At 34.4% G+C, this 24,353-nt stretch overlaps 1 protein-coding gene across 1 annotated transcript in view; it reads left to right on the top strand.

The window, feature by feature from the left end:
- Window positions 1-24,353, top strand: part of GRID2 (glutamate ionotropic receptor delta type subunit 2) — a 1,366,516-nt gene that overhangs the window by 772,764 nt on the left and 569,399 nt on the right. The window contains exon 5 of the mRNA XM_054591733.1: window positions 17,628-17,681. Coding sequence (XP_054447708.1) covers window positions 17,628-17,681 — 54 coding nt within the window. The remainder of the gene's footprint in view (window positions 1-17,627; window positions 17,682-24,353) is intronic.

The raw sequence follows: 24,353 nt of genomic DNA, 5'->3' as shown, positions 1-24,353 counted from the left end.
TTAAAATTCATTAGACAAGGAAGTGATGGAGGTGAAGTTTAAAAGCCAAAGGAGTTCCTGTAGTTTCCACTGTACCACCTCTTCCACCTCTTCCTCACAGAAGGCATGCTCAGCAGCTCCCAGGTTTACACAGTAAGTGCCTAAGGGCACGATGTATTATGTTACTTCCTAGGGGAGATTAGAAAAGGATCAATAACTGGAGGTGGGGAAGTAAAGACTTCCCAGTAAATGTTCATTGAAAGGAGAAGGAGTCATGGTTTAGATAAGAGAAAATAGGATTAAAAGTATTCCAGAGGGGAGTTACTGTTAAACAGAAATGCCTAGTCAGGAACAAGAAAGGCAAGTTCTAGCAGAATGAAAGAATCAGCTCAGCACATTTTAGGTGCCCAGTAAATGATCTACAATGGCTTTGCTTCACCCTGTCTATTCATTAAAGCAAACGCTTTAACAAAGGATAGTGGGGAACAGGACCAATAAGCTTCACTTAAGTGGTGTATTTGCTGGTTTGAGGTCCCTACTTTTTTGCTTTAACTTTGGGTATCCACTCTTTCCTCATGCCATAATTCTGCTCCTTTCTTGTGCAGCCAGGAGGATTCATTCACTTTAGCTGTATTAGCTCTCAAAGAAACTCTCATAGGTACATTTTCATAAATTTCTCAAGTCCCTAGAGTTGAACTAATTCCTAGAAATATCAAGTATCCCAGGGATATATGTGCAGATATTGCAGTGTGCCAGAGAACACAGTTTTACCTTGAGCAATCCAGTTTTGATTCAACTTAGTATTAAGGCAATATCCATAGATAATTATTTTAAGTAAAGCATGTCTGAAGAAAAGATGCATTTGACTGATGTATCCTATTAACTTCAGTAGTTTTTTTATTTGCCTCTGTATTTATTTTAAATCAAAGATCCCATGTAGAAGGAGAAGGACATTTCAAGGAGTACTTTCAAAAGTGCCTTTGTTTTGCTTTCTTATTAAAGCCTTCTCTGTGGTAAGAAATATTTTGGTCATTTTGTAGCTGTGAATTTCAAAAGGATCTCTTACGATAGAATAGTCATTCCCCAGAGATCTTTGATCTACTATGGGGAATGACATTGTTCCCAAAGCAGTAATAAAAGCAGCAAGAAAATAATAAACATTCTCTGTAGGATATCACAGTTTTAATTGACTATGGACACTCAGATTGATTTTTTAATCTAAGGATGCATGGCAATGTCAGCAACTGAGGAGCTGATAATGCTTTACTTTCATAATATGAGGGATATAGTTAAGTTCTGGAATATAAACATAAATGAAGCATGGTGCTTTGAAAATATAACAGGCTTTAAAGATGCAGATATTAATTATACTTTAGTGTGATTTTGGAGTAAATTTTAATAAAAATTGCTTAGAAAATACTTTAGCAGAAACAGTTCCTTGTTATAATTATGTGGTCAAAGACTATATAACGACTTGTGAAGATATACATTATTTTTATCAAAATTTTACATGTATTCAATAAACATTTTTAAAAAGCATTTATAAAACTAATAATGACCAAGAGTTGCTTCTTCACTCCTCCCTCCTCTCTCTTCCAATTCTATAAAAAAAAACCTTCAATTTTTGTTTTGTTTTAGCTACTTCTGATATTTTAAAAATATTTTAAATTACACATTTATGTTGCTTTCCTCTGAGTGTTCAGATATTGATATAATCAATTGATAAATTAATATGAAAGATGAGAACTTAGCTTATATACATTATCTCACAGAAACTTGCTCTTCCCTCCAAATATAGTTTTAACACATTTGTAACTAAATCCTTATTCAGCATTATCATTAATGTGACCATTTAAATATATTTTCCTGGGTCCAGGGAGGCTTGGACCTCATTCAATATGTATGTTTTCCCTGAATCACTTCAGTTTCTTGTTCAGTACTTCACCAAATCACACATATATTTGTTGGTTATATATACAGATAATATCTTAAAGAAAAATTATATATGTGTGTATATATATATATCTTTAAGAAAAAAATTTGACTAAGATCTTATTGCCCTGCTTCAAATGTTTCCCCCCTCTGATTTAGTTACAAAAAATTAAATACAGCTAACATACATAGCATTGTCATTTTGTTTAGATATTAAATTTATTTGGAAATTTTAAATATCCTCACTTATTGCCAATCTTTAATACCTGAGTAAATATTTCCATCGCTGGTTGTTGAAAGGCAGTAGCTTTTGAAAATTAATGGGATACAAAGCCTATAATAGACCAAATTTCTTACCTCATGTAGTGATATGTTTTTTCCCGTGAACTATGAGAATGACACCAGGCTTGGTCCTGATTTTTGTTGCCTTCTTTGGATGAGCTTGTTTACAACTAGTAACATTCAACCTTGTCAAATTGGCTCTGCATCTATTTTTCGTATTATATTTTAAGCTTACATATTTTAGAGATCTTGATAGTTTAATTCTCTTTATTTATGTCATAATTTGTCCCCCAGAATAAAATGTCTTAAGAAAGGGAATAGTCTAGCACTTCTGTTTGCTTTTATTAAAACAACAAAAATACATTCTAGTGTCTTCACAATGGTGTTTTATTGATACACAATATTTTTCAAATTTAATATAGATGTCTTTGTTTTATTAAACTACATTTCAAAAGCCACTATTGTTTTCTATAAATTGGAACAGACATTGAGTTAACAAAGAGGACTTAATTCAGCTCTGTTATACCAATAAGTCTGCAAAGGAAAAGAAACAAAACAAAATAATCAAACAAATGATAATCAGATCCCTCCATTTCAACAATTATGGTGATCAAATCAGAGAATGGTGTTTACTTCAACTATGTCCTTGTTCTTAATTCTCACAAGAATGTGTGCTATCTGAATACTCTTAAAGTCTTCTAATACTATGTCATCAAGTCATCTGGGAAAGAAGTGTTTAGAAGCTTGTCAAATGAGTCTGCATTATGAATGTTTTCAAATTTCTCTAGAGAGAAAAATAGTTGGCCCTCAAAAACACTGTCATTAGTGCATCTCTTTAAGTCTGAAAGAGACAAATGGATTTTTATCTGATGGAGACTTCTTTGCTGTCATACTTTTATAAGACCTTATATTCTGATCTGCATAAACTGTGAAATTAGGATAAATATGAAACTACCTTGTGAAACAGTGCTAAGTATTTAAACTGTGAAACATATGGGAGATTCAAAATCAGTCTGTAATTCTTAAAATGGACCAGGAAAGTTCTGGCACATATCTCCAGGCCACTCCATAAATTATTAACCGTGATTGTGCTACTTCACATTTATGGCATCACCTCTAGTGACAGAGCACATCTTAGTCCCGTTCTATAATTCCTAATAAAAATTAACACTGAAAAAATTTATCAAAAAGCAGAAATACATGCAGTAATCCTCAGAATATATATTTTTTTCTTTTCTTTTGACCTTCTGGAGTTAGATAAAGTAAGCCTTAATACATTTATTTAACAACTTAGGAGACTGATTTATACTGTTGAACTGGGGGTTGGCATATAAAAAATAAAGAATAAGCAAATCCAATGGTATATTTCAGGATCTAATTGGTAGCCTCTACTCATGACTGACCTTATCATTGGGGATTAAAAAAAGAAAAAATGTGGTAGCAATATCAAAATAATGTTTATGTTTACCAATCCCCCAAAATTCAAAATCATTCTTATAAATAATAACCCATCACTCCAAAAGGAAAATTGTGTGATCAAAATAACTTGGGTAAGGGTATAATTTTCATGACAATGATGGGGTATAAACAGCAGTATTTTAATGTGTATAAAGAATATTACTTCAAATGAGAAGCTATATTTAAACAATAAGCTTAAAATGACTATATTCTTTCTAAAACAGGCTTTTTGCCTTTCTCCTTCGAAAAAGGTGTGTGTCTTTAGTTATTTTGGCTTGAATATTACAGGTGCCCTGGCAGGTCCTCTAAAACCTTTCATATTCTTAATAAGAATCCAATGGAACCAGGCTGAAAGCTCCCGTAGAACAAAGACCAAATCTGCCTTGCTCAGTGAGGTGACTCCAGTCCTACCCCTGTGACCAGTACATTTCAGGTACTCAGACAGGTTGAATGGAAACACTTTAGTTGTTTTCATGTCTTGGCCACCGTGAATAAGGCTGCAGTGAACATAGGGGTGCATATATCTTTGGGATATAAAACTGAAAGCAACAAATGAACAAAAAGAAAAACAAACACAAGTTCATAGACACGGACAACAGTTATGGTGGTTACCAGAGGGAAGGGGGGTGAAGGTATAGTAAAGGGTAAAAGGGGTCAAATATATGGTGACAGAAGAGATTTGACTTTGGGTGGTGGGCTCAAAATGCAAGGTACAGTTGATGTGTCATAGAATTGTACACTTGAAACCTATATAATTTTATTAATGAATGTCACCCCAATAGATTTTATTTTTTAAAAAGTTAAATGATTTTGCTAAAGTAATTGGTTGGATATAGAATCAATGCCAGGTCTTCACGCTCACTTTCTGAATAGGGTTTTTTGTAAAGCAGTGGATCTCAAAATGATTCATCAAATCTGCAACATCGGCAGCAACTGGGAACTTGTTAGAAATATAAATTCTCAGACTCCGTGACAGACCTTCAAGCTCAGAAACTATTATATTACATTGTAAGACAGACATAGTCATTTGTTTCTAGAATGCATTCATTTCTAGAATGCTCATTTTATTTCATTGATCTACTTGATTATTTTTGTGCTGGTGTTGTGTTGTTTTAACTGCTGAGATTTTATAATGGATTTAAAACATTTAACATTTTATAAGGGATCTTGACATTTAAAAAATAAATAAATAAATAAAATCTGCATATTAAAAAAAAAGGAAGAAAGAAGGAACGCCTACCTTTTGTGACAACATGGATGGAACTGGAGAATATTATGCTAAGTGAAATAAGCCAGTTGGTGAAAGACAAATACCACATGATCTCACCTATGAGTGGAATCTATTCAACAAAATAAACTAAGGAACAAAATGAACCACAGGCATGGAAACATGGAGCAGACTGAAAGTGACCAGAGGGGAGGGGGAAGGAGGACAGTGGGGGAAAGAAGGGGAAGGGACTAGACAAAGAACATGTATGACTGACCCATGGACCCTTGGGAATTGACTGTGGAGGGGGGATGGGTGGAGGAGGGCAGAGGGGAAAAAATTGAGACAACTGTAATAGAATAAACATGATTTAAAAATAAAATAAAGGAATAAATAAAAAAGGATGGGCCCAGCAATCTGTGTCAAAAAAGCCACCCAGGTGATCCTGATCTGTGCTAAAATTGAGAATCAGCAATGCAAAAAAATCCTCAAAAACACTGTATACAGTGACATCAAAGCTTTTTGTAGTTATAAAAGTGCGTAACCAGTCTATTATAGGAACACAACTCCTCTGGACAGATTGTGCATAACTTTATTTTCTCGAGAACATTTCTACTTCTCAAAAATTTCTTCCTTTCAACTACGGGAACTATTCTTATTCATGTGTATTAAATTGTGTTTTATGTAGGAAGGCTGACTCAGTTTGAGTTACTGGTACAGATACTGAGTTAAAGACTTGGGTGCAGATGATTTATTAAGGAGGTGGTCCCAGAAAGCACAAGTGAGGAAGTGATGAACATGAGAAAAACAAAGAGAAAATTCAGCCAATAATGTGTTACCAATAATGGATGGTAGAAGGAGACCAACCCTGCAAGGAACCTTCTGAGAAACTGGAATATACCTCAGATTCACTCCAATGAAAAATGAGGAAACTGGAAGGTTTCCATATGGAGCATTTATCCATATCCTTCCATCCTCATTGGTTGAGATGATGCTAACATACCAGTAATGCTATTATGCACCCACTTCCTGGTTGTTTGCATGTGGCCAAAGAAGCTGGACCAATTTCTCAGGCAGAGAAGATAAAAGACACAGGAGTCTGAGGTGAGGTAAGTCAATACGCTGGAAACTGTTTTCAACTGCAGTTTCAGGGCATTTCACATGGGCTTAGGGGCTATGGGGCAAAGTTAGCTTTCAATGTGATAGTTTTCATCCAAGTTCGCAATACTTATTTAATGTCTACTATAAGTCATGTCCAAAGTTAGTTACTGGGAATAGAAAAAAAAATATAAAGCACCATCCCTGCCTCATGAAGCTTTTTGTGTAGGGGAGAATGTAGACAAAAATATAATTAAAATATAATTAGATATGTTCAGTGACAGAGGTATATATCTACATTAATAAGAGGGATTTATGATGGGGAGAGTGTAGTAGTCATGGAAGACTTCTTAGCTGTGATGATGACAATTGTGTCTAATGGGGGTCCTGAAAACCACTTAGAGGCCAGCCAAATGCAGAGGAGGGAAAAGGGAAGTGTGGACAGAAGCCAGAGTGATTGAGAGGTGACGAGGAAGTGCAAAAAGAGAGAAAGCAATTGTAGGCAATATTTGAGAAGATTGTAAAAGTTGGTGGAGACTGTGTTGGATGGAAGGGAATGTGGAGTCCCTTAGGACATAAAAAGAGAGGAGCGAAAGGCCCCGGGGTCGGTAGGTAACTGATGCTGCAGGTCCTGGAAGAGCGAAGAAGAAAGGGACCCAGAGCTCTACTGGTGTGATCAGTCCCTTTTTTTGGATGCAGAGAGCTTATTTTACTGTGAACAGAGGGGAGGAATGTAGTTAAGAAGGCGTGTATTCATTTATAAATTAGGAACATAATGAAGACTACCTTCAAAGGGTTGTTATGAGACCTAAATAAAGTCAGTCACTAAAATGTTTACCATTGTTTCTCATGGGTAAGATGCCCATAATGTTAGTTATTATTATTCAAATGAGGATTTTCTTTTTCTTTGCTTCTCATTTTAGCAGGGCAGTCATTTGAGGGCTTGAAACCATTTCTTCTTGCTCATCTTTATTCATTATTTGTTTTAATAGGAAACAAAGTTGCCTATGGAAGTTGTTAGTAAAACGGGCTAGGGAGCTGGTTGAATGCTGAATGTCACTGCCATGGAAAAAGGGAGAGGGGGAGTAAAACCAATGATATATACAGGTAGAAGAATTGCTGTTTAGAATTAAGTATCCAGGAAAGGCTGGAAGTCAAGATTTTGCAGTGGTGCTAAAGCACACAGTTCTGTGATCTGTTTCTAGGAAAGGTGGAGCTGTGTATTATAAAGTACTCAGGGTAACTCTGGCCGTCTTGTACAAAGTATGCACACTGGCAGACAGATAAGCTACATGTAAATAAAAACATCCTTTGAAGATTTAAAAAAAAATATCAAGAGGTTTAAGATCAACGAAAACTTCAAAGCAGGTCAGATGACTCTCAGTATTCTGACATTACGTGATTGTAGCACAGGTTCCTTTGTCAGATTCTGTATTTCTGTTCTATAAATGACATTTTGTTTGAGTAGTTACCAGTTGGTGCCTCAGTTTCAAATGACATTTTGTTACTAAACACAGTTCTGACACCATAAGGTGATTTGTCAGTGGTAAGAAAAAGACGGCTTACATTTTACTATAGTAGAAGAGCACAGATGGGCGAGTCAATTGCTTGGAATTCTGGAAAGTGTCCATGCTGTGAAGTCCATCACCATTGAAACATTTTGTACAGTAAGCCACAAGGTATAGTTTTTATGGAAGAAACTATGAAAAAAAACCTAGAAACCCCAGAAAGTGTGAAAGTTTTGTTTTAATTCTGTTAAAAGTTCAAGGATTATACCTCCCATGAGATTGAATACCTTAAGAAGGACCAATACAATTACTTTAAGAATATGATCGGAGAAGTTCATTTTGTATTTCTTTAATTTTTCTTTTCAATACTTTATGTGTCAAAAATAATAAGACTTTTGAATACTTTTCTTCTGTGAGGTCTTTTCATTCTAGAATTGTCAATATTTTATACCAATACTGACATTCTAAAAAGCAGAGTTCCCATCAAGTATTGGAAAAGCCCAGGAAAAACAGAAATATTGAACTAGAAATGTCTTTTAATGAGTAATAATCAGCTTTTATAGTGGCCTCATCAGTGGTGGGCTACTGGTAACCCAGAATATGGCCAGTTATAAAAATAGCATGAGTAAACGGATTAATTAACTGCAGAAACTAGATGTTAATTGCCTTATTGCTAAAATGCTCAGGCCTCATTGTCCATTTTCTCTGCAAAAGCGTTTGCCCCTTTGTCCTGTAGTGACAAAAGGGCCCCTTTGTTTTGATGAGAGAGCAGGAACAGATAACTCTTTCTCTGGTTAAGCATCAGCTGCGCGCGCGCTCTCTCTCTCTCTCTCTCTCTCTCTCTGTTGTGTGTGTGTATGTACATACACACACACACATACAGGGTCTGGCAGAAGTAATACCTGCTTGAATGTGGTTGGTAGGGTAATAATACAAGTGTAGTAATTTATAGCTTTAATTTGAACATTTCACTTAAAATGTCATATGGTGTGTTTGAGTGTGACATTGCTGTGTTACAGAATTACATTCGTACGATTTTGTAATAAAAGATTTTGAAAGAAAAAAGGGTGTTTTATGTGCCAGACCCTATGTATGTGTGTGTATATATATGGCAAATTGTTCCATTTTGCAAAGAATGTGGGAACTAAGACTCACTATAAAAGAAAAAGCACATTTTTCTAATACCACATCAAAACAAATGGTCATGGAGTAGAACGGTGGATGAAATCTATATTTCTCAGATTCTTCAAGATTCATTCTCTCTCTCAGAGGTGTAGAGTGGACACAAATAAGTTACATAATAGAATTTAAATACATAAAATTCTAACATATACTGCACAATGTTCTACAATATCTTGTTTGACTGTAATTATTTTAATTTTGAAGAAAGCATAATAGTTTATAAAACTTGGAGAAAAAGGGTTATGAAAACATTATGTAGACAGGATCTTTATTAGTTATTGATTCTAGTTTCCATCCTGGGCTTTATGATTTGGTTGAGTTACTTTAGTTTCTTTATGTATAAGGTAGACATAAATGTAATACTCATATCATAAGGATACTGTGAGCACTAAATAAGTTATATATATGAAATCACTTAGTGCCTGATACATAGTAAGCACTCAATAAATATTAGCTTTTATTATATTATTGATATACTGCAAATAGCATTCAATAAAATATTTATTGAATTGAACAAATGTGTTCATAGTCACTTATGAGTACCATCAAAGACACTACTGCAAATTAAGTGAAGAAGGGAAAGAGGGTTAGCAGAGAAAAGAGATTAGCATTTTTGAACACATAATGTTAGAGGTGCTTTAGATACATCCATCATTTAGTCCTCACTATACACCTGTGAAAAAAGCATTGCCCAGGTAATCTGGGCACTGAGATGTAGAGTAAGCAGCATACCTGGCTGTCAGTCGAGCTGGCATTTGAACCTAAGCCCAGTTTCTCTAAAAAAAAAAAAAAATTTCTTTCTACAATATCACATAGCTTCTAAATTCTGAGGTATTTGACTTAGGAGCTCTTGAGCATGCTACTTCTCTACTGTATTAGCACATAAATAATCAAGATTTCCTCAGTTGAGAAAATGCAATTGAGTCATTTTCTATTTATTTATTTAATTATCTAAAATTAAATTCCATCCGATGACTTCTTTCTGACACAAGTTTATCATATGGCTTAGCGCTAGGTGAAGGCGGGATATACACTTATGTACAAACATTTGTTACGGCTATCTAGTTATCCTTTTCTACAAACAAACGTTTAATGAAAATCTGTCTGTGCCCAGCAACAAATTTTACAGAAACCCTACTATATGTCACTGATTATTTTAAAGTTACAGATGAGTGATTAAAAATGTAATTCTTCTGTGAAGCTTATATCCTAGTGCACAGAAAGAGACAGTAAATAAGTGTGCATGTGTGTGTATGTGTGTTTTTGTCTCATGTGTATGAATGCATGGGGGGGGCAAGGATTGGTGGTCATAGAAGTCATGCCTGATAAAGTGGCATTTTTGTAGAGACCTAAATGAAATGAAGGAGGGCCTCTGTGAATGTCCTGGGTGGAAGAGCAATTCAGAAGGCCCAGTAAGGGCAAAGGTGGGTACTGGAGGGCCAGCAAGAAAGCCAGTCCAGCTGCAACAGGCGAGATAAGGGGGAGAGAAAACACAACATGGCCCTCAGCCAGTTACATAACTACACCCAATGTAATTAAGGCTGGAATAAAGGTTTCTTCGGTGTGTGTTAGATGAGCGTAAGAGCGAGGACAATACTGTCTGGATTAAGGGGCTAAATGTGGGAAAAGATTTGACATTTGCTTCAGTCTTTAAATTTTAAGAAACACTTTGCCAAGGAGAGAGGGCAGAGAAGACATCAAAAGAAACAAAGCAAAGGCATGAAAGTGCACAGTTGTGAAGGGCCTGTATGCTGCATTTTGATGTGGCCAGTGGACTTCACTGTAAGAAAAGGATCCCCTCCCCCTTATTTGCTTCAAGATAACAAGAAAGCACTATTTTATAAATCCTAGCAACTAAGTGACAATGTGCCCCCAAATGATAATTTGAAGTTCTGATGAAACTCCAAGTAAGAGCTCATACTCATTTGTTTGTCAGTTATTCTTAAGAATTAATTTACTCTGCCAAGTGTTATTTAGCTATTAAAAATTAAATAAAATAAATATTTTAATATAATACCCTGCTGTGCAAAAAAGTTAACATATTAGAATATTTTAAAACAGACAAGGCAAGGGATGAGTGATCCTTCAATAAATGCTACTTTTTGTAATTGTTTTGGGATAATGTACCTTTAGTCACTACAGCAGATGTCTAAAAGAGCCCCAATACAAGCAGAAACTCACAAAGAATTAAAGCCATAACAGAGTGATCCCCTTCACTAAAAATAATTGTTAAAACTTGATTTATAATGTCGTTAGGCAAAGTATTGAAATCCTAAATTCACTTTTAGTCATTGTTTAGTCTCTTTTGAATAATTATGTAGAACCCAGGAATGTTGGGGTATGCCATGTAATGAACGCAGAGTCTATTTGGCTGCATTAAGGCCCATCTTTCCACATTAAGAAGCATAGCAGGTTGCGTAGTGCTGGCCAGTTCTTGGTGGTGGCATATATCCAGCTCTCAGGGGGTGTGGGAAGACCCAACTGCACACCAGTAACAATAATTCTAGCATATCTGTTTATGAAATAACTTTGGCAGTAATGGCGAGAGGATTTGGATGAAAGTGTATTTGTGGTCTTCCAGCTGGTAGATTAGAGGAGAGTTTCTAAAGCAAAAGGCACAGAGTGGGATGGCAGATAGTGCCTGCTTGGATAAAAACAGAAGAGAGTTGGGGATCCATGCTGAGCTCAAGTGGAATGCTACAAGAGAATATGCCCAGGCTGCCTAATATCAGCATGAGGGATTACTGGTGCCATCTGCTGGATATGCTTGGGATTTAAAAATGGAATCTACACAAAACTCCACTGTCTCTACTGTGGCTTCAGTTCTAGTGAGAAAAATTGAAAACAAAACAAAAAAGCAGTTGATGGAACCATATTATCTGTACTATATCTTAAGGAGGCTGAAGTGTTTCATTGTCACTCTGCATTTCTGAGATGTGTAGTATTTAATTGCATTTGGGTTTTTGTCATTGTTATTGTTGTTTAAAGCTGAACTCTGTGATAGTACAGTTTAACCATGTATGACACTCAGGCAACTGGGTGTGGAGTTTGTACTGTAGATGCATAATCTCTAGCTAAAAATCTATGCATTACATGGTTTATACACGATATATTCCATTTCTATACTTTTTCGGAGAAGGGTATAGTGGTTTTGTTTTGTTTTGACTTGTTTCATTAGAAAGGAAGAAAAGAGAGTAAAAGGAAATGACTACTATCACTATTTGGTCAGATCTATTGCATTTGGGTTTTACATAAAATATGATAATTCAACATTTGTTCTTGTTTTGTGGAAAACTACACTCTTTGTAGGATTATTGTAAGACCATGATTGTAAAATTCTTCACAGTGTTTCACTAAAATTTTAGAACTTTTAGAAATGTGTGGCTAAATTAACACTGATGCCAGTCTACATTTCTTAAAAAGTACCAATTCCATAAGATTTGTAATGAGAAAAATGGTTTTCATGGCCAAATCTATTTGGAACATGCTACATTCTCAGTATGTTCTCCTGAAGTTCCATAAAGCACACTAGTTAATATAAGGAGTTGGCATTTATTGAGAATCTACACTGTGTCATTACTGCATTTGATCTTTGTTATGATTCTCTTATGTGGGCACTTTCATTAACCCTAGTGACAAATGAAGAAACTGAGGCTTACAGGATTGGTAATTCGTTCAAAGTCATACCATCAGAAAATAGAGACATTGGCTGTCTGACTAGAGCTCAAGCACATGAGTCTGATAACACTGTGCCCCAGAATAATATGTGGAATAATAATTCATATCAATATTACTTTTGTGTTCATTATATTTTGATATTGATGTTAACCTGTTAAAGCTTCAAAGAGTAATGCAGTAATGACATCTACTTAACTTTGATTAACCTGGTATTTTTTAATCTATTTGGCTACAGGATGTACCAATTTTAGCAGAAGAAGTTTCCTGAAGAATACAGTTCTAGAAATGCTGATGATATAAACTATAGTATATAGATGAGGAGACAGGAGGGGGGTGGCTTTTGCTATTTCTCTGGCCAGTTGCTGCAGAATAACTGCTGATGTCATTCCACTCATATGCATTCCACCCATAGGTTTCCATAGGCAATTCAGAATGGGCAGGGAAAGGAAACAAACCAACCCCTGATTTCATAGCTGTTGCAGATACACAGAGCGCTGGAAACCTGTGCATAAATGTGTGATATTTAGTCCATCCTACAAAGGGAGCAAGCTTAATTTAGTTAAGCCACAAGGTTGAGTGAAGAACAGCATGTTGCTCTTTATTGTTTAGTCAATTAAATTGTCCTCTGTGCTTGTAGGAACTGTTCCACATTATTACCAGTGAGGTACATGCTTTGGTAGTTTCTTTGCTTCAGATTGTATTCTATTTAGCAAATCTAAAGATTTGAGAACAAATGACAGAAGACATGGTGATAAATTGTTGGGCTTTTCAGAAGTTCTAGAGTTCCTGCCAGTGACAGATGATCTGTCCTTACTCATTGCTTCCTGACAAGACTTGATTTTTTTCCATCCTTTTTGCCCACTCCCCTGAAGTAAGCTCAGCTTCTTGGGAGGTGGGTAGTCTCATTTGTTGTACCTATATTACTATATATCAATATGGTAGCAACTCTACATGAACATGCTCTGTTACTAATCACTAATTACTAATATGTACCCATGTACTAAGAGTAAAGCACAGAACAAGAAGGAGAGGGAAATTACCAAGGAAAATCCATACTCCCTTGCTTCCTGTTATTTTGATAACCAAACACACTGGAATCCCCACTAGATAGCTCTTTGCATGTGTGTGTGTGTGTGTGTGTGTGTGTGTGTGTGTATGTGTGTGTGTGCTTACTGACTTGCTACTTTCTTTTGATAGCCCAAGCATGATGTGATGATTTGGGCAATGTTTCTCATCATTACAGTAATAAAATATATATTATTCTTAGGACCTTCAATATTTCATAGTAAACTGGTCTTTTTAAATCTTAGGTTAAAGATTAAAATTTTTAATTTTAAAAATTAAAAAAATTACTGTTTACTAAATTGCTAAACTTTTAAAAGAATTCACAGAATTATACCAAACAACTATAACAATGGTGTGCTTAAATATAAAATAGGTTCCTGCTGGGGAAAAAAAGGAAAATGTCAAGTTGTTTAATCCCTTTCATTGGCTTCAAATATGTGTACTGCTGAAATAGGAGATGTGCTGCTTAGATAAGGAATATGGGGAGAGTAAACAATTTTCCCTGTTTGATCTAACATAAGTGTGGAGGTAAATATATGGCTTAAAAATTCTAGAAGTCTTATAATCACTTCTTAACTCCTTATTCAAAAGTAATTTAGTTCTGCCCTGACTGGTGAGGCTCAGTGGATTGAGCGCCAGACTGCAAAGCAAAGGGTCACTGGTTTGATTCCCAGTCATTATACATGCCTGAGCTGCAGGCCAGGTCCCCAGTTGGGGCACACAAAAAGCAACTACACATTGATGTCCCTCTCCCTCTTTCTCCCTCCCCTCCCCTCTGTCTAAAAATAAATAAATAAAACATTTAAAAATAATAATAATTTAGTTCTTTTAGTTAGTAGTACCACTAGTTCAATGTAGCATTACTTAGGCTGAAGTGTATCAAGTGGAAAGGGGTTAATATTACTAAAAAAATGTAAAACTTAACAAATGTATTGATTTGAGATTTCCATAGTTGGTCTTTGTTATCTACACAAGTAGCTGAGAATTTTTTTAATGTAAGTAAGACTCTTATAAGAATGTCTATTATATTAGCTCAATTTGATAATATGTGAAAAGAATAAACATTATCACTCTTTTGTATCATTTATTTTAACTCTGTTGTAATTTTATATCTCTGATATACATATATGTCCATCTTCAATATTACACTTTATATAATATAATCAGTAGTACATCATATGCCTAATACAGGCATAGCTGTATATGTGTAGGAGAGTCTATACCGTTATGCCTGCATTAGTCATTTAAGTGAAGAAACTCAAAACCTACTGGGTTTCCAAGGTGTAGGCTTTTGAACTCCCTGTCATTTTTGAATGGCCCTTACTAAATGCTCCTTTCATAATAGATATCAGTTACCTTTTTAATTAGTGGCTTTCTCACATTGTTCACTTTTAGTAGCATTCAATTATAAAGATTCAGGGAACTCATGCCAGCTCATTGGTTATGCATGAAGATGTTAACCTAGACCTAGGAAAATTATATTTCTCTTTTAGTAGGCAGTACCTAAGATAATAAATACAAGCATTAGCTTTCTGTATACACATATGAATAAAATACTTCAAAGCTTCTTTTAAACATGGTGTCACACTAACACATGAATTTTAGTTGTGTATACCTGTATATTTTAATATATAATTAAAGGGATCTAATAGATCTAACTTTTCATTTTTAAGTACCTTTCCAGTATAATTTGCTTTCTTTCCCAAAGAAAAATGAGTGTGTAAAAAAAAAAAATCTTGAATATTCACTATTCATGAGAAGGCCAACAACTATTGCATGGGTTTGAAATTACACCTTTATGAATCATGCCTTTATAAAATCACATAATTTAAAATTATTCTAATGAGTATGTTTATTAAAATTTATTAAAGTTAGAAAAATTGTATAGCTGATTTTAACAAAAAAATTACATTAGATAAGATAGGCTAAATTATTCTCACAAGTCGGCCCAAAATGTAATAACGTCTCCACAAGGCCAAGGTTTATTTTAGGGTTAGAACAATACCACACCAGGGAGTGGGGCACGGGGTCTGCTCCATGAACTTGAGCTATTGTGGTAAAGGATTTATTTTTTAATGCAGTAATGTGCTAATAATTTTTCCTTGTTTCAAATTTATACTGCTAAATGTCTCATATTTTAGTACTCATGAGTAAAACCAAAGACACGAGTGAGGGGAGATAATTTCCCTGCTGATTCTAAGCAAAGGAGGGTGGTTGAATAAGTAGAATCACGGCTTTAGAGGAGATAGGTTGAAGCTGTGACTCTACTATCCATGCTTTTGTCTGAAAGTTCATTTCAAGAAAGCATGAAAGATGTAAGTTTTATGGTCTAGACAAATTATCAATAAGTTCCCATTGTAACTCTTACCTTCCACTGATTTCATAAATGCTGTTGCACAAAACAGCTTTTTACTTACTAAGTTTTATGGGTTAAGACAGTATTCCCATTGCCAGAATTTTGCTTAATCAGGCCACATGGTACAGATTACCTAAATAGAAACAATTTAAACTAAATTGAGTCACCTCTTCACTCTACTACTAATATTGCTTCGGAAATATTTTCAATCTAGATCTTGGCTTTTGTTACTTTTTTCTCTGAATTTTTCTTATTTTCATATTTTAGTCATTTTTTTTCCCATCTATAATGGATTTTTCTTCATTTTATCAAGAGAACCACTTTTCTAATATTTGAGTCTTTGGTGTGTATTCCTTTAAGTTCTTATGGAATTCTCACTAATTTTCTAACATTGTTTCTTGCTAGTAAATTACTGATGATTTTTTTTATGTCACTGAGACAAAGAAAGATAATCATAACATTAGGAATAAGGGCTACAGTTACTGGTATAAAATGATTTTATTATTTTAGCTAACACTGAAAACTTCTATGAGCCATATTTTCTACATTGTTTCACATATAAGGGGAGCATGTGTGTATTTCAAAAAATGATAATAATGATATAACTAGAATAGATAACATATCCTCACTTCTGTGATAATATATTATCTATATATTATAAATAATATAATATATCTATATTATCTCAGTAATATCATGGGGACCAATATGATATATATTGAAATCATATAAAATTCATACCAAAATTAAAAAACAAAGCTTCTGCAAATAATTATGTATTTGAGAAAGCATTGCATCACGTAAGAAATATATTTGCAATTCTATTTCTTATGATTGAATACATCTTCCAGTTGGCATTTTCTCAGTATGACAAAGACTAACCACCAAAATGCAATTCACACATCCTAACAATTCTTTGCTATTTGTTAGAAAGCATCTTTATTTAAAGCCCAATTTTGGGTATTGCTGCTAAAAATAATGGAATAATTACTTACAAAACAGTCTTGTCCATTGTATGCCTATATGACCCATAGTATGAATCATAGTAAAATGTCTTAGAATATGTGTGATAAGATTGACTGGAACGGAAACTCCCATACAAAAACTAACTTTAACACACACACACACACACTCGAGGCTTACTTTTTTGGCCTAAGCCAAGGATCATTTAGAGTCAATTCATCCAAAGTTAGTCAGCCAACATTTTTTCCAATATATTGTTTGCTTTCCCTTTTACATTTGTTTTATTTCTTTTCACATTATTAGAAATTTGAAAGCTACTGAAATTACCCACCCATAACTTAATGTTAATATGATGTTTATTGCTTTTGGTCTTTACATTCAGATAATTTAACAAGTGGACCTCCTTAGAATATACTATACACAAAGCTTTTCAGAACATAGAGCAGTTTACTATGTCAAGACAATGGCAAGCATATACACAGGGAAGTATTAGAATATAAAAATGTAAAGCTAGATTATAGAGGGATATGTACTTAGATATTTATTAGGTGGATAATAGAATGCTATCAAAGTTTATTTGGAATAGGAAATGTGATTCTAATTCCACTCTTACTTAAATCACTACACAGTGTTATTATATCATTTTTGGAGTTAGAAACCTATGTTTTTCTAGCCTTTAAATGAATTATATTTTCAAACTTAGTTAGCAAGTCTATAATGCCTCTATCCATCAAACACAAATGCTTGAGCCTTTAGTGCTTTGCTAACAGTTTTCCATCTTCAAAGGAATAATGACCTTTCTAACATGATTCTTCTTCTCTCTCTCTCTCTCTTTTTCTTTTTTGCAAAGTATATCCATTTAGTTGGTTTATTTTCCATAATTAATACTGACTAATAGCTGGTTTGTTTTCTGTTCTAGGTTGTGGAGACTAATTTGGTTGCTTTTGACTGTCACTGGATCATTATAAATGAGGTAAAACCAACTAAACTTTATTGTCAACCCTGAGTCCTGTTTTTAATGTGTAGCCACAGCATTTCCTATGGCCTTGAATTTCTAAACCAAAACAGAACACAAAGTAAGTGTTATGCTCACTGAGTGGATTCTGTCAAATATAAATAGGCTAAGGAGTTTGTTTTTTTTAAATTATAAAGAGTTGTATGAATAAAATAAATGAAGAATGACTTCCCCATTGAGTACTTTTAAGCCTTTTCCGTTGGAAGACACTGCCTGCTTTGGAAGACCATCTTTATAAAAAGTACAGTCCCTCTTTGTAAGCAAAGTGAATTCCTCCCAGTGGCATGCTTGTATTCCATTTATATTTTAATTTTGTTTTTAGAACTTTTTATATCCACCTCCCCTTAAGTAGTTCAACATATGAATATGAATAAACAAGAACAGATTTTTTTCATAAAAGAATACAACTGTTTTAAAATTCAACAACTTGTCAAATCCTTGTGAAAGTTTTTGACTTTTATAAAGACAATACATAAGATTAAAAATACATTACAATATAAAAGTCGCATGAAATACGTTTTCCATTATCACCTGCCAGTCAGATTCCAAAAGGACAATGAGCAGATCAGTCATGGACAAATAATAAGATCATGTGGATTTGTCCTCAACAAAACCTAGCATTCAATCAAATCTATTATGAATAAAAATAATATATTAATTATTGCTAGATACTATTGAATGATAGAATAATAAGTTTTGTTTCAAGGGGCAAATAGCCTTTTGAATAAGAGTTCTGGTTTTTCAATGAGCATGATCAGATCAGTACTGGCTATAAAATTGGTTAGCTGTATTATTTTGGTTATATAATATAATCAACTGTTCCTCAGATTTTTCACTTGTACAGTAACTATAATAATATTTACTTTGGAAGTTCATCATAAAAATTAAATGAGATAAATTTTAATAATCAACACTGCCTCAATAAATGATCATAGCACATTTAAGTTCAAAGATCACTTTCTCACACAGTATTTTTTCAAGTATTAAACATTGCTTTATGAGCTGCTTAGGGAATGAAGTTCATAGAGAGTAAATGATTTGCCTCTTTTTACATAGAAAAATGAAAATGATTTCCAGTTTCAAGTTGTTTTTCCTACACCATGGTTCTCTTTAGCTTAGTGAAAAAATACTGAAAATATCTTATAAACCTGTTTTTGGTTGGTCAAACTTTATGATTTATTTTATATTTTTATTTCAAATCAAGGTCTTTTCTTTCTGAGATCCCGACGGTTGATGTGTATGTGTGAGGACTGCTTTTCAATGAAATTTGGATAGCTTCTAATTTTCTAATACCTCTTAATTTCCATCTAGAATGACTAACTATTAGGTTAGAAGAAAGGGAAAAGGAAACTGAGAAAACTTGCAGAATAACTTTTCAAATTAGATATTTTCACTCCTGTTTTTCTGCAAGGAATCTAAAGTTCAAAGAAATTTAAGTTTGCCAAATACTACACAACTAGTAAGTGGTGATAATCAAATTTAAAACAATCTCTTCGTCTAAAGCTTTAGGTGTGTTTGTTTTGTTTTGTCTTGTGTTTTTAAGTCTCTTCATAGATTGTATATTTGAAATTTTTGCTATTTCAACTTTAATCTTATAGGAACCACTTATTCTGTTTTCTTAATTTAATTATTTTCTAGAATACTATTAAAAAACAAACAAACAGAGAATCCTCCTAAGTCCTTTCTCTATCTTGTTACCAGACGGGGCCCAGCCTGGAGCCGGTCTGCCGCGGGCTGGCCTCCAGTGTGTGGGTCCTTGCCTTCATGCAGGGAAGGTGTCACAACAGGAGTCTAGCTGATTTTGAGAGGACGTTTATTAAAGCTGGGACAGTAAAACAAAGGCAGGACTTGGGGTAGAAGAAGCAGCAGGAGAGCGCCTAGGCGGTGCTCTGCATTGGCTCCCTAGCAATGTTAAAGGAGAGCAGTGAGTTAAGGTAGGGCTGCCTGTTAATTCACTGGAACGTCAGAGAAAAATGGGGGTTTAGTGTTAGGAGGTAATAAAAAGTTCATGCCGCGGGTAGGGGCATGGGTGTGCTCTAGAGGGAGCCAGCACTGAATCTTTGTCCTGAGCGCTTTTATTTTTTTTCTTGTGGGTGAGAATCTTAGGGGAGGGTTTCAGCGGAATATTCATCAGCTTTCCAGGTGTATTTTTAATATGCTAATGAGTCAAAATGAGCACATAGGGGGTGTGGGAATGTTCTTTAGTCCACTATACTGTTTTACTTTTATCTTGGGTCTGTCTGGTTTCTATGGGGTTTTTGTTATTTGTTCCCCTGACTTCATCTGCTCTTGGGTTTAGTTGGTACAAATGCCATTAATTGGATCTCTGTCCTCTAGTTCTCAGACCAGGGAGATTTAAGCTCTGTATCCTTCGATTAGGGAGGAGAGGTATAAACCTATCCTTGGTTAGGGCAGATACGTTCTTGCAATTCACCAGCTGGCTGTAAGTTACTCAAACTGTTTGGCCTTGTTTCCCCCCATTCCACTTGCCCAGGAATTATCCCATCTTCTTACTATCCTGTCACAATCTCACACCCACCTTCTGGTAGGGAAACAGATCATACTGATTTCCCAATGTAAAACACCTTGGAGTCGTGTTATTTTTTCATTTCTACAGTTGGCTAGAGGGAAAAAAGTGATTTATTGCCTCCTCAGAGACATCAATTGTTAATACTTATAACTGTTAAATGGAAATCTCCATTCTCTTCTATTCTTTGATAAGACTGAAGAAGGGACCCCTGAATTAATGATTTTTTTCCATATCCAATTGCACTTCTAAAACTATGCAGAATTTTAAAACTGTGAACCACATAAAGCTCCCCAGAACAATAGTGGTCGTCTATTTACTGCTTATGTGTCAACTTTTACTGTGGGAGAAATCACTCCTTCATGTTATATAAATTAAGGCTGACTGAGTACACTAGCATGTATTTCTTCAGTGGTGAATGTCATGGAAAAAATAATAACAGTTTATATTTTAGTGTATCTTTCACAAACATTATGGCTCATCTTGTTGAGGTTATCATTAAACTTTATTATATTAAATCTTAGGAGGACAAATACTGTCTTTAAATTGGTGTTCCATAGTTGAGCCACTATTTTGCAAATAAAGCATCCACACAAACAAAGCAATCTAACCAGCAAATAACTCAATGAATGTTAGAAGTATAGAAGACAGTATAGAGGAACTCCATTATTTTTCTGCTCCCATACACTTGATTTTTCTACTGTCATAACTATTTATATATCTTCTTTACCATCACTGAACCTCTTAATCTCTAGTTTTATCCACAGCCCCCTTATTAGTCCTTGAGTAGTGGTGTCATTTCTTTTGGACAGGTCAATACTACCTAGTTTTTTTTAAAACCTGATGTTCACAGCCTGCATAGTATACATAGGTTATTATTTTTATCTATACGAGGTTAAAAACTCAGAGATTAAACATGTTCTCATCTCTTCCACCGCAAATCATCAGTATATCTGCAGTCAGCACTTTTACTCCCACATGATTTCATTCACAACCTCATTCTCTTTGAGATATGCCTCAGAAAACTCAACTCTCACTACTTTTACTTCATTTACAGCCTTGTGTATACACATTTATAATGGATGACTCATAATTTACCCCAGTGTCTGTAAAAGAAAAAACATGGATTTCTCAAATTTTCTAGGAAGCTAATAAACTCTAAAAGTAACAACAACAACAACAATAAACCCTAATAATATGGAAATGCCCATTTTTTTATGTTTATTTTTTATTCTCATGCCTCACCTGAGGATATGTTTATTGATTTGAGAGAGAGAGAGAGAGAGAGAGAGAGAGAGAAATATTGATTGGTTTCTTACCCCACCAGGGATTGAACATGCAACCTAGGTATGTGCCCTGACTGGGAACTGAACCTGTAACCTTTCTGTTGCACGGGACCATGCTCTGACCAAGCCACCTGGCCAGGGCACAAATGCACATTTTGATTCAACATGGAAAATATGCTGTGTAGTTTGGTTTGTGTAACTAGTATTTTATTGCTAATTTTAAAATGGGTTGCAAACATTTATTTAATCTTATTGCCTCAATAATTTTTTAGAGAGAGACTATAAATCAAAGTTGGCATTGTAGATCATGATAAAAACTAATGTAGAAATTTGAAAACAATATATTTTTTCATTTATATTACATGTGCTCTAATAATGAGAGGATGTTCTAGCTCATATGGTGTAATCAATCATATACTAGTAGTTGATAATGGTATTTATCTTCCCCCTACAATCAGTGGATCCAGCTTAGAACAGCTTTTCCCTGTAAGTATTGTCATTCCTCCAGGGTCCTGAAGCAGATGGCCTAGCACTTTGTTTACGTTTTACAAAAGTTAAAAATTCAGACAGAAAGACATGCACTTTTTAGAGCCGCAAGAAGTGTAATGCTATGTGCACCTTCTATTCCCTGATAATACTGAACTTGATCTCTGGTGCCCTGACATCTTATTTAAATGGTTTAAGTCATTATTCCCTGCTAATCACTGCTGAATTCTGCTGTTAAGGAGAAGTTGTTGTGGAGATTTAAAAGTCTTGTATGTATAATGGATGTTTTTCACTTTTTCTAGTGTAGTGATTAATTGAACGGCTCACAACTAATCTGTCAAGCAGACAGTTGTCATTCTGCTTTCCTTCTTGCTGGTGTACAGCCCACAGCTGGGTTTGTTCCACACTTCCACAAAATGCTGGTGTAATTATTTCACACCAATGTTAAATTTTACGGAAGCATCAAAGGATCATCTTTGCTAAAGCATGAAGAAGATAAACATGTTAGCAAAAACAACAAAAAGCATAATCTTTTCAAACTACACTACATAATAGATACACTGCTTAGTATCATCATTAAAATCTGCTTTATTCAGAATTGTTAAAGTTATTAAAGCATCCCAGGGTCTAGACTTAAAATTTCAGGTATCTATCTTTAGAAGATAGTTGGGTGAATACTTACCATTCATTCATTCATTCATTCATTCACTCAGCATTTTTTTGAGTACCTACTATGGGCCAGGAACTCTGCTAGATGAAAAAAGGTAAAGGCATGGGAAAAGGAGGGAGGGATTCCTTCTCTGAAATATTGGGTTGACCAAAAAGCCTGTTTAGTTTTTTCCATAAACTAAAAGACATATTTTTCATTTTTACCATCACTGTAATGACTTGGATATTTTGAGTATGTTGGCTCTCTTCTGCGTGGTATAACATTGATTGTGCTCAATTAATGTTTCAATTCGATTGCTATCAACTTTAATTGGTCTACCTGACCAAGGAGCAAAGTCTAGTGAGAAACCTACAGCATAAAACTTTGCAAAGCACTTTTGATACATTCGATCATTCACAGTGCCCTCTCCGCATACTGCACAAATCTTTTTTTGCATTTCAGTTGTGTTTTTACCTTTAGTGAAATAATAAAGAGTAATATGTCAACAATATTCTGTATTTTATTCCATCTTCAATATTTCACAATTTCACATTCACTCACAATTTTTTTGCGTAGCCATCTTACTAGAGCCATCTTACAGAAAAAAAGAAATTTTTGGCTAGCCCAGTTTGTGTGTGTGTGTGTGTGTGTGTGTGTGTGTGTGTGTGTGTGTGTGTGATGTTAGAATCCAATATTTTGGATTTTGAGAGTTTTTCTTTCCTTGTAATTCTATTAATTTAAACCTAAAGCTGATACCTTACAAAGACTCAGGATTGATCCAATTTTCTGAAAGATTTGTTCTCAGAAGTGACTCTTTCTGGGTAGAGTTGTATTCGTACCAGATAATTTAGCTTTCCCCTTCTTTCACTCTTAAGCAGTTCAGGGTTCACCCTACATTAAATGAACACAGCAAAGTAAACAGGAATATTTTCTTGCGTATATAGACTTGATTCTTAATAATTTTTGATTATCCATGTAAATTACTTTTGAGTGGAAAAAAGGAGACTGTATGCCTTGCTCCTAGAGATGTAAAGCAGAAAATTAAAAATAGGTGCACTAAAACATATTTGTCCATTTCTATTATAATATTAATTCCTCTTTCATAAATATACTCATTCACATAAAGAATATTAAAAAACAAATATTTTTTAAATTCAACTTCTTTACATGCTTTAAAACTCAGGAACTTTCTGTATACTTTATAGACATGAACACTTTTGGTGGTACTGGGAGTTTGGGAAAATGAATGGTGAACTAGTTCTTCACACGAATGTCTAGAAAAATCAGATAGTCTAAACATTTTAAAATTCAGAGCATTAGGACAATATTGACTCTACTAGATTATACAATAGCTTAATATTTTAATACATTTACTTACAAATTTTTCATTTAAATGTATCTCTGAGTAGATTAAATATTCACTTGGCTTTCAGTGTTCATATAGCATTACATCTACCACTCTTAAATGCACATTTTGAAATGCAGAAATAAAGTTCTGTAAATATAAAATAGCTGCCTAATCAAGTTTTATATCATTATCAAACTATTTTTGAAATCATGTGTCAAAACTGAAATTGCAAGTGAATTTATTGAGACAGACTGTCTGTTAGTTTCATTCAGAGTGGCAGATTTTTTTCCTCCCAGAAAATTACTTTCTTTTCCCTTCCTCAAATAATAATAGG

Source organism: Pteronotus mesoamericanus, unplaced genomic scaffold, assembly GCF_021234165.1.
Source record: "Pteronotus mesoamericanus isolate MK-2021 breed Mesoamerican mustached bat unplaced genomic scaffold, CSHL_Meso_final scaffold_232, whole genome shotgun sequence".
In the NCBI taxonomy this organism is placed as follows: domain Eukaryota; kingdom Metazoa; phylum Chordata; class Mammalia; order Chiroptera; family Mormoopidae; genus Pteronotus; species Pteronotus mesoamericanus.
This window is presented reverse-complemented; position numbering and strand designations above follow the sequence as displayed.